This window comes from Equus caballus, chromosome 13 (assembly GCF_041296265.1).
Source record: "Equus caballus isolate H_3958 breed thoroughbred chromosome 13, TB-T2T, whole genome shotgun sequence".
Lineage (NCBI taxonomy): Eukaryota > Metazoa > Chordata > Mammalia > Perissodactyla > Equidae > Equus > Equus caballus.
In genome coordinates this window covers 34,174,120-34,186,140 of record NC_091696.1, presented here as the reverse complement: position 1 = coordinate 34,186,140, position 12,021 = coordinate 34,174,120, and the positions used below count along the sequence as shown (strand labels likewise).

General features: G+C 38.1%; 1 protein-coding gene across 5 annotated transcripts in view; it reads left to right on the top strand.

The window, feature by feature from the left end:
- RBBP6 (RB binding protein 6, ubiquitin ligase) overlaps positions 1-12,021 on the top strand; it is a 31,570-nt gene continuing 19,549 nt past the window's right edge. For 2 of the 5 annotated variants that reach the window (XM_070232091.1, XM_070232088.1), the window contains exons 1-4: positions 52-167; positions 1,147-1,327; positions 5,958-6,057; positions 8,826-8,862. In XM_070232091.1, coding sequence (XP_070088192.1) covers positions 1,162-1,327; positions 5,958-6,057; positions 8,826-8,862 — 303 coding nt within the window. In that variant the 5' untranslated portion in view covers positions 52-167; positions 1,147-1,161. Of the gene's footprint in view, positions 1,328-5,957; positions 6,058-8,825; positions 8,863-12,021 lie in introns of all 5 variants that reach the window. The other 3 variants (XM_023616105.2, XM_070232090.1, XM_070232089.1) reach the window with 3 other exon arrangements.

Here is a 12,021-nt window from a genome sequence, read left to right as displayed (position 1 = left end):
GTGACGCCGCGGGCCCCGCCTCCCGGCCCGCCTATCCGCACACGCCGGCCCCGCCCCGCGCGCGTCGCCCGTGCAATCGCTGCTTAAGAGACCCCGGAGTCGGGCGCTCGCTCGGAGCCAGGCCGCGTCCGCCATAGTGCCTGGCTTGGAGGTGTCGCCTGCGCCTGGTGAGGGCCCGAGAGCGCGGGGGGGCAGAACAAAAAGGGAGCCGGCGAAGCCCTTGCCGTCGCCCGGCGCCTTCCGGGCGTATTCTCGCGATTCTGGGCCGAAAGGCGACGGGAGCGAGAGGCGAGAGAAGCGCGGAGCCCACGGCGAGAGGAAGCGTCGGGGAGCCTCAGCGGCGTCGCCAGGGTCCGCCAAGCCCCCCGGCCGCTGGCTGGGGCCCGGGGTGGTGAGGAAGTGCTTCGAGGCCTAGTTGAGGCCTAGCCCCGGCTTTGTGTCTGAGGCGGCGGCGGCGGCGGCGGCGGCGGGGGGGAGGCGGAGCCGGAGCCGGGGGCGGCCTGCGGGAAGGCCTCTCCTCCGCCGACCGCGCGTTTTCGGCCTAGGCCGCGGGGCCGCGCGGGCCTCCGGGGAGCAGGCGACAGGGGTTTGTGTGCGGTGGGGGCCTGGGCCTGGGGAAGCCGCCGCCCGTCGTCCGGAAGCCAGGAGGAGGCGAGAGGCCGCTCGTGGACTCCGGGCCTGACCCTCTCCCCTCGACCTCCTCCCGGGGCCTGGGTCACCCCGATCCACGGAAAGAGAGACCAGCCGGGAGGTGCGGCCGCGCTATGGACCCCTGACCCCGCGGGGTCATTTGGACTCTAACGTGTGGACTGACCGCTCACTGACTGCACCGCCTGCCCCCCGTCTCCTGCCGGCCTTTAGCATGAGCGAGGGGGACCCAGCCGGGTGACATTGTGCCCGTTGGCGGATTCTCGATTTCCCCTCCCCGGTCCTCGTCCACCTTCTCCCACATGAAGTGATTCTGAGTCTCGGGGGGGGTCTGGATTATTGTTTTTACGAACCCCTGCTTGTAGTTGGGGTGGGTATTTAATCTGAGGCCTTAGGGTCCTTCGGTGTCTTTGAGTGTTTTGTGTGTGTACATATTTGCTCTTAAGTTTATAAATATACATATATTGAGAGTGTCCACGTCTCCTCGCTGAACCTTAGGAATCCTTTGGCACCATGTCCTGTGTGCATTATAAGTTTTCCTCTAAACTCAACTATGATACCGTCACCTTTGATGGGCTCCACATCTCCCTCTGCGACTTAAAGAAGCAGATTATGGGGAGAGAGAAGCTGAAAGCTGCCGACTGCGACCTGCAGATCACCAACGCGCAGACGAAAGAAGGTAAGAGCCACATGGGCTCCGGATACTTGCTGCTTGAAGCTGGATCCTGGTTGTGAGATGCCTGGCAGGGGACTAACCGCCATTATGTCCCTTGTAGGGTTGATCGTTCTAATAATTTTCATCCAACTTTGATAGCCGAGGGTTACAGCAGGCTGCTTTGGAGTTTTGCTTTCTGCGTACTTGGATCATCTGTAACAGGCTAGTCCCAAAACGTGGAAATCTGATTATGCTTCTGAATTGTTTTTGAAAATGAGGATTTGCGTGGGAGAGGGTGGCGGTGTTATCCAGGTTCTTTGGGTGCCTGCTTGCCTCGTGCCCCGTTGCTAACTTGTTTTTCATCGATGGAGGGGAGGAGAGCACATGCAAGGCTGCCTGTTTCTTAAAGCAGCGATAAAGATAACTTCTCCAACTTTCTAAACCCAACTACGTTTTTGGGTTTAATGGCAAATTCCCCTTCTTCTCTCTCTCCCTATTTATTTATTTTTATTTTGGAGTTGTCTGCGTTGTTGAGAAGGGATCCTCACTTTAATATTTTTGAAGATTTAATCCAGCTAGTCTTTTATGTTGGAATTGCTTTTGGAACTTGCTATGTTCTCAGGTGACCACTTTTGTGTGTAAATTCCAGTATTAGTAATACAATAATTAAGTAGTTGAGCTCCGAGTTCATCACATTACTCTTAAAAAATTTAGCAATTCAGTAAAGATCAAAAGTACAGATTTTTCTTTTTTTGAAGTAGTAATTGCTAGACTTTACATGATTATGTTGATACTAAAATACTGAAAAATTGTAGGCTGCTACCATATGAGTACAGATAAACCACCGATTGAAATCTTTTTAAGTTCTTTTTAAAAGCATTTTATAATATTGAGAATTTAACCGCAGATAAGAAAATATGACAAACACCCTTTTTAAATTCTGACTCTGAACTTGTTTTGGTTTCTTTTTCTCAGAACTGTAATGCTGATGTGTAGTTTTCAGTGGGTTGGTCTTTTGAGTTTTATTGATGGGATGAGAAGAAATAAAGTGAAATTCTGATTAGATTAGGATATTTTATTGATCACTAAATTTGGCATAAGGTGTGCCATTGGTTCTTTTAGTTGAAATGGAGGGAGCACTGCTAGCTTATGGTTTGACAGGTAGGGTAAATCTGGTGTAAAAGAGCCATTTTTTATTTACATCCAGAAATAAGTATAATTGTATTATGTTAAGGAACAGCACTACTGGTATATCATGACTCAAAAATGTTCATTAAGGAAGAACTTTATTTACTCACATGATAACACATAAAAGAATATTCTCCACTTCCCCCTTTTTTGAAACATGTCATACCTAAGGGACACGTCATGTGAGGCTTTGGTAATTGTAATTATGTGTAGCATCCCTCTACTTAAGGAGAGGCAGCATTGTTGGTGGTCATGAACAGTTGAGAAACAGCTTTTTAAAATATTTATTCAAGAAAACATCTTAAGGAAATTTTCTTTAAAGCCACCAAAAGCATCCCTTAAGTATTAGAGTCACACTTCACAGAACAGATGGATTTATAAGAAATTTAGACTATCGTGGTATGTTAATGGTACTTACAAAAGAGAGGAAAGAGAACATAAAAGAAATTAGAGGTATTAAGGCAGTTGTAATCGTATACTATACAAGTTTCATATTTTAATGGAGTGTTACATGCTTTAATCATTTGGGGCTGGACTTTGTCCACCTAATAATTTAATACAACTTTATTAAGACTGACATAAATACGATTGACGGAATTCTTGTCTACAAATTTAAGATTTTTGTGATATTGTGTTATTTTTTTTCCTAAGCGAGGAAATTATGTGGTACATTATTTTTACAAATCCTGAAGGCCAGGGAAATGCTTTGCCCACCAGCATATTTTCTTTTATATATTTGCGTGAACTGTCCTTATTGGAGAAAGCTTTGATCTTAGATTGGTTTAGAGAAGGAACTTCAGGGGAGAAAATGTGCATTTTATGCAGCCCTCAAATTAGGGGAGGAAAAGATAGTCAGTGATAGTAGTGCAGAGTAAGTAAGAGCAGAGTAAGAGATAGTAGTAGAGTAAGGGACTACTGAGTTTTATGGGAAATAGGATCCAGTGTCATAAGGCAGCTGAGTAAGACTGCCACTTGATTTAAGCACCATACAGTGAATTAAAGAGTAAAAAATAAATGTTTATAGCTTCATAGTTAGGAGATTGCTTAGGAGGGAATGCTGAACTGGATCACTTTAGTTTGAATTAATGTTTAAATTACCTGCTGTGTTTCTATAAAACATTCCTTACAGTTTCAGAAATCTGTCCATTTCTGTCAGGATCCATCAAGGTTTAAGACCCTTAAATCTTGAATAGCCTAAAATGCTTAGTTCAGAATTTCATGTTTTAGACTTAAGAATCCTGCTTCTTTATTTCTACACCATGTTTCAAAATGAATCTCAAATGACCTTATGTTTTCCATATATAACTTTACTATATAAACTTATTTTCCTACTTTTCTGCATCTTCCCCTCCTCCCACAAACAACAACAAAACAGCTTTCATTCTGAACTTAGTGTGAAAGATTTGGAAGCTGAGGATGAAGTGTTTTTGAAAGACTTATAATCTTTCTCTATTTTCTGAAATTCATCTTGTTTTTCATTCCATCCATGGTCTTCATGTTTTTGCTTCAGAAATTATGCTGGCTTATAGAAAGAGTCCTTTGAGGCTAACAGGAGGTTAGGGAGATTTTTTAAGGGTAAGAAATCATGAGTGTAATTCAGATACTTAAAAGGTCAATTAGAGCAGCTAGCGTTAGGCACCTGGCTTTTAGTTTGACCAAGTACTGTGCTGATCAAATTAATACATTGTCTTGGAAAGCTACCGTAAACACATTTGCTCTTTTTTCCCCCAGTGAACGCTTTTAAGAGTTGTTACATATTCAGAAACTTTCTGTCAGGTGTTTGACAGCAAGTTTTATTTCTAGAATTTACTTTTTAAAGATCCTCCATCCCCCTGCTCCCAATTGTTCTTACTCAGAGCTTGCTTGGAATTTGGGATTATTAGGAACTATCCAAGATAAGGATGATAGTCTTACATTGGTATGCCTGAACCTAGGAAATTGCATCACTCTAGTTGGATACTGTGAGATAGAGCCTACTGCTTGAAGTATACTAAGTTTTCCTGAACAATTTAGTTTATGTCAGGGAATCCTAATAGTATCATGATTAAAATAATAAAGCTGAGATAGATAGATAGATAGATAGATAGATAGATAGATAGATATAAAAGCTTAACATGCGTACATATGTGATAAACTTGAAATAATTGGAAGAACAGAGATATTCACCCACTTGGTGCTGAATAACTTAAGTAAAGCAGGTAAACTCAGTAACCTTAAGAGTGGACCCTAATATCTGATTGCGTGATTAAGGGAGATGGGTACATTTTTTCTCTCTCCCTGTGGTGGGTTGTTTTTCTTTTTGGTAATTTTACAAATTCCTTCCTTAATAAATCTTTTTACCATAGTTAAATTCATTGGTCCAGTTTTTAAATTTCATTCTGAGAGAAGTATCACAAGTAACAGTCGAAAGAGTAGAAAAATAGGATCCCGGCCTTCTCAGAAAGTGCTCTCAGTGTTCATCCAGTTGCTTAAGCCAGGAATCCAGGAATTCATGCCTGATTCCTCTTTCTCCTGCATCCCCTTACCCCATATTCAGTCCATCCCCAAGCCTTAGTGTTTCTACCTCAAAACTGACTCTCCATTTCTCTCTCTGTCACAGCCCATCATTATCTCTTACCTGGGCTCCGCAGCAGCCTCCTTATTAATCACCGTTTCTACTCTTGTTCCCCTACGAATTCATTCTCCACTTAGACACCAGAGTTATCTTTTTTTGTTTTTAACATAAATCAAATTGTCATCATTTTTCTTTAAAATCCTTCGATGACCTCTTGTTGTACTTAGAAACAAAATATAAATCAGCGTATGATCTGTACCTTTGTACCTGTATTTCAAATCATTCTTTTCATTTTCTTCAGCTAGTCTGGCCTTTTTTTGTTATTTTTTCACCTCTTTTCTCTGTATCAGCTTTTTTGCACGTCTGGCTGACTTCTCAGCCTTTAATTCTCAAAACTCAGAGGGGCCTTCCTTGGGTCAACATTCTAGTCAAAGTTGTATCCCCCATTTAACTTTTTGTTCTAAAACCCTTTCTTCTGTATTCAAAACGTGTCATAATTTTTTTAGTCTGTCTTCCCCAGTAATACTCATGTTTAGGGGCTAGGAGAGACAGAATTTCTTCATTCTAAATAACAACTTTTTCTCATAGTTCGGATGTTCAGCATTACTGGCTAAATAAACTAGAGAATAACTTAGTCTTTCCGAGATTTGGGGTTCCACAAAAGTAGAGGTGCCAGAGCCAAGAACCTGCTGACACTCTTTGATGTCCTTTGAAGAGAGGCTCCTATGGCTTTGGATATTTGTTCTGAGAATATCAGTAATCTAGATGCCAGGAACATGTAGTTATTAAGGCTTTTTTATATTTAAGTTCATTTCTCATAAGATTTATGTTTGGTTGAAGTTTTCTAATTGAGGCCTGAGACTTACCCAAATCTCCAAATAGAAATTCAACTCTTTTTCTTTTTATTTACAGAATATACTGATGATAATGCTCTCATTCCTAAGAATTCGTCTGTAATTGTTAGAAGAATTCCTATTGGAGGTGTCAAATCTACAAGCAAGACATATGTTATGTAAGTATAAAGTCTCATGTATTTAACTTCTCAAAATAGACTTTTTTATACTTTGAGAAAGAACAAGTATATTTTAGAACTAAACTCATTTCTTTACCCTAATGAATATATCTTCTCAGTCCTTAAAACTATGAGGATGAGTTGGTTTGTTTTTTCCTGATTTCTTCCCCAAGTTAAGTTAACCTGTAATTAGGAGTAAGAGCTATTAGGAAGAATTTTTGCTCTATATAGGCAGTATTTACAAAGACAAGAAAATAATGTTCTTGAGGCTGGCCCGGTGGCACAGCGGTTAAGTGCACACGTTCCGCTTCACTAGCCCGCGGTTCGCCAATTCAGATCCCAGGTGCGGACATGGCACCGCTTGGCAAGCATGCTGTGGCAGGCATCCCACATATAAAGTAGAGGAAGATGGGCATGGATGTTAGCTCAGGGCCAGTCTTCCTCAGCAAAAAGAGGAGGATTGGCAGCATTGGCAGCAGATGTTAGCTCAGGGCTAATCTTTCTCCCAAAAAAAAAAAGAAACTGATGTTCAAATAAGTGAATAGATATATCTGTGCTCTTCTTTGGTTTTATTTGTCTACACACTTTCTTTTTTTTCCTGTTTTTTCACTATAAAAATGTGTGTGTCTTAAGAGATCTGTCCTAAATATTCTGACAGCATCAAGAATATTCAGTAGTGCTGACATTTGCTCCTCATCAATAAGGGGCTCTTTTTGAGAGGCTCTTAAGTTTGTAGGCTTTGTGGACACAAATGCTGGAATCAGGCTTAGGTTTGACTCTTTACTGCTTCACACCAGTTCTGTGACTTTGGCTAAGTTATCTAAAGTTTGTGCCTCAGATTCCTCGAAATAAAATAGGGATATGAGTACTTAACTCAAGAGAGTTGTAAGAATTAAACAGTGCCTGGCACATGGTAAATGCCTGTTATTGGGGTAAGAACAGAGCAATATCCTAGGACTAGTCTAGAGCTTAAGAAAATCACTAAAAAGGCAGGATTAAAACTTTATATCTTTATCTTTCTCTACTTTCTTGCAATGTTAATGGTTTTAGAATTATAATATGTGAAAAGAGTAACATCTTGGGCTGTTTAAAAAGGGTAGTGATTTCTACTTAGAAGTTAGGTAACCTTATTTGAAACAGTTTGGCAAATTCTGAGTTTGGTCATTGAGAAATTCTGGAATTTGCCAGTCCTAGGAAATGGAATGTGTTCTTGGAATTGAGGTAAAATAAAGTCATTTCTTGGAGCTTTGCCTCATGTGGGCAAGTATTCATTCTAAGATTATTTTCATTAGTTTGCTTTAAAGTTATATTCCATATCTTAATGTTTGGAGGTCCTTTTGTGTACTATTTTCTGTATAGTAACAACTTAAAAAGCTGAATTTTTTTTTTCTGTAAATACTAGTGAACTATGAGTTTGTAACTTAATATAATTTTAAGAAGTTATAAAGAATTAATTCTTAGAGTCTAGTGTGAAATTACGCTTAACCAAGTGTTTTTTTAAAGTAGCAAACATTCAGTTTCGTTAGATTTTGTGATGTTCAGAAACTCTTGGGGAGAGAACTATTTGAAGGACATGGCACAATAAGTTGCCTCTTAGACAGAATTGCATATGAAATCATTGTGTGTATGATTTCCTTGGTCATGTAAAATGCCTCTGAGTTTGTTGAGCAAATACTAGAAAATGAAAATTTCGTTTTTGTCTGAGGACTTCCAAATCGTGCACAAACTTAGAAACTCCTTTCAGATGGTGTCTAACATTTCTCCATAATGGGGATAGCATAAACTTAAAACTAAATGTTTAAAGGCTATATTTAGCAACTCAACTCCTGTCCCTTTTCCTGTGTGAACTTTTAAAGGAATTTCTGCCTGGGCTTATTTGTATTTACTTTTAAAAATAGATTTGTCTAATTCTCCATAATCATTTAACTCATTCTTTAAAATATTCTGTCAGACTATGTTGCATTTTTCTGGAAGTTAGAATTTTTGTTCAATCTTTGGTCCTTTTTTTTTTTTTTTTTCCTTCTGAGGAAGATTAGCCCTGAACTAACATTTGTGCTAGTCTTCCCCTATTTGATACGTGGGTCGCCACCACAGCATGGCTGATGAGTGGTATAGGTCTGCGCCCAGAATCCAAGCCCATGAACCTGGGCTGCCAAAGCAGAGCACGCTGAACTTAACCACTATGTGGAACTTAACCACTACACCACAGGGTTAGGCCTGGTTACTGTTATTTGAGACTTTCAAAAATGTTTGAAGTAACTATCAGCCCACCTTTCTGAATTTGAAATTTAGTTTTTGGAGCACAGCAGTTTCTCAAAGATCCAAATTATAAACGTTAACAATAGTGGTATTGCTTGAAGAAAATCAGATGTGTAAAAATTTACATCTGTACCTATTTAAAAAACTGGGGAATAATAGAAATGTTCAAGTTATTAAATAACCACAAAATTTCTTAGCATAACAAAATCCTCATACTACCTTTCAGAAAATGTTTATTGTAAGTGGCAAGGTACATCTGTTCTAGAATTCCCCAATGTGGATTTTTTTTTTTAAAACTACAGATGCACCTTAAACTGTTCAAAGGTGGTAAAGATTAATCAAAGCAGTGTATTCATTGCTTCAGAAATTGGCTGTTTTTAAACCTTTGTATCAAAGGAAAATCGTGTTCCCAAAAATGTGTGATTGGAGATATGTATTAAGATATTTTAGTGCAAAAATTCATAAATAATTGCTCATAGGTAACTAATATTTTTGTTTTTCTTTTTTAGAAGTCGAACTGAACCAGTGATGGGAACTTCAAAAGCAGTATGTAAAAACACAATCTCACACTTTTTCTACACATTGCTTTTACCTTTATAATGTAGCAGTGAAGTAAATCATTTTAGAACTTACTATGCAACTGATCATAGTGCATATTGTAAATAAAATGTATTTTGATGACAGCTCAGTTGAATATGGATATATGTAGCATAATTTGCACACTTATTTTGTAGAAATGGGTAATTTGTGCCCCCAAAACCCTGTTTCCTATTAAATATAGCATTCTCCCTGTATGACACTGTGTTGTACAGTTAATGTATGATCCTTTTTAGATCGTGTAGGTTTTACACTAATGAACATGATAACATGTTCTACATCTGTCTGTCTATAGTTAGTATTTTGTATGTATGTACAGGCTGTTGTGTGCTTTTTGTTTCTTGCAATAAAAAAATGTTTGGAGTGTATATTTTGCCATTTTCACGTTGTATCACTTAGTTTTTGTTAGTTTTTTTTTTCTGCCTGATTGATGGCTTTCAAAAATGCATTAGCAACATGCAAAGCTTATATTAAAGTTTGATGCTTTCTTCAAGTTCAGACACGTCATAGAAAGGAGGTTTCCAGAGACCATTGATGCAGCTTTATTATAGTTTTGCTTTGTTTGACAATTTTGAGCTCCTATTCTTTGTTTATATCCGTACTACACAGTGAAACCTGAAATTGGGCCCCCCATGAGTATATAAATGTCTCATTGATTTTATACAATTGAGTACGTTGTTTTCAAATTTTAATGCAAAATCTTTGACTTCTAGTCTGCTCAGTTGTCCAGATTAAAACATTTCCCTCTTTCTCATAAGACATTAAAATGCTGCATTAATTATAAGCTCATTGAAAGCTGTAGTTTATTGAAGGTAACTCCTTTTAACCCAGGGTAAGATCTTAATTTTTATTATCACAAATTAACTTTAATTATGACACCATTTTGACTTTGAGCTCTTAAGTAAAAGGTAGCGGCATTCCTAAGCTGTGGGGTGAAACATCTGTTTGAGAACACAGGTCTGTAGTAATTGGGTGCTGTAAACTCGGTGGTTCTCTAAACATTTTACTACTCAGGCTTGATTTGTACACAATACAAGATGTCTGAAATCTTCATTTAGAATTCAAGGGTATTGCTTGCTGTTTCACTTTATCCTTTTTAAATACTACTGATCTTTAATTGTGTATCAGGCATTTCACTAACCTTGGATCGTTGGATCTTAAACATGAAATCATAGAATATCTGAACTTTGGACTTGTTCTCTAAAGTATACGGCCTTTAGTTCTCATGGAACTAAATATAGTGATTCAAAGATCAAAACTCTTAGTGTTTCGGGGTTTTTTTCCCCTCTTTTGGGGTCTGTGGAGTTTTTTTAAGCATAATGCTGTAAAAACTGTCCAAGTTTCTGTTTTGCTGGTGATTGGTTTAAAACTGATTTTTATGTATCCAAATGCTAGCACAAATTAGATTGACTATCCTGGTGACTGTAGTAGTTAATGTAACACATTTTGTGTAAAGTACATTTTATATAGTATTTAAACTAATTCAGATGAAGTTTTATTTCTTGAAAACAATTATTTCCTTTTTGTTTATTAGCATGTGTATAAACACAAATCACATGTTCATAAATAAAGTTAACATTCTTTTAGCCTTGTGTGTTCCCTGGCATGTCTGTATTACACTTATAAGAAGCAGTTTGGTTTACACTTAATTAGGTTTCTCTTTTCTTTCTTTTTTTTTTACTACTTTAAAAATGACTTTAATTTTTAGGTAGAATTATCTGAAATCGAGACATTAGATAATTTAATATCCCCATCATTTATTTGCTTGGGGTACATTTGCTGACATTTAGGATGGAGAGAGAAAGTATTCATCAAGCATAGTAGTACCCGTCTTAGGAGACTTCAGAATCACTTGTATTGTACACATTCACAAAACCAAAGTAAGACGGAGTTGCTAAACCAGATTTTTAAAGTTCCAAATAGTAAAAGTAAATGTGTGTACATTTTTGGTAACTGAAGCCAACTCCAATCAAGGATGGCTGTTTCCGTCTGTATTCCTCAGCTTTGTTTTATTTAGTCATCCTTCCATGTTGGGACTCCAAAGCTGGATGTTCTTCCTATTAACTAAACATCAGAATTACATTTTGTAGGATCCTTGAATTTCAAGCAACTATAGTTGGCATAAAAGATTTCAGATTCTTGCTCCCAGAACCAAGACCACAAATTAGATGTGCGGAGCTGTGTTGATTTTAAGATGTCTACGGTGTGCATCTTAGAGATGCAGTTTTTTTGAAGACTACTTTCTTTTTTAACATGGCAGGGTTTTTTTATCGTTAGTATCTGAGAGTTACTATATTTATTGATGTTTAGTACGTATAAATTCCTCATCATTTTTAAACCATTCCTTGTCAGCATTTTTTGCTTATTTCTTAGTACCTGGTACGTTGGTATATGTAGAAAACAATTGGATGCCTTTGTAAATTTGTGATAAATTTGACCTCCTTGTGGATTATAAGGTATTTAGGTGCTATAGTGATTATTTGGTTGAAAAAGTGATTTAGATGCCGTTGCATATCTGAAACCACTTTCAACTCAATAAATATATGATAATAGTAACAACTTGACAGAAAGCTAAAAAGAAAGGACAAGAAAGCCCAGCATAAGAACAAAAAGACAATTATATTTTAAGTGTTAGCAGTGGGAAGAACCAAAAATGCTAGTTTTATAGTTCCAGTGATGAGAAAGTTAATATAACTGATTGCTTTCTTTATAAGGAAGTGATCAGTATTCATATTCTAGATAGTAATGGTCTATTTCTGAAGGCTATTAATTTGTTCTATTGGTTAGAAACATAGATTATGATTGAGAGCAATTTGTTCAGTTCGTGGTGCTTAACTCCTGGTTGATGTAAAATGTAACCCTCTTGAAAATAGATTGAATAGGTCAGAATTAATTCTGAATAAAAATAGGATATTTATGGGGGTTTTTTGGTTTATTTTTTTAATTACCCCTTGAGATTAGTTCTTTAAGGAAAGAATATTTCAAAGCTGGGCAAGAGTGAGAAGCCATTGGTGGATTATATGGAACATAGGGTTACTCTACAGTCCCTCAATGTGGGGCTAAGAACCTTTTGTTTAAATGTGCCTCCCAGTAATAAGATCCGTCAAA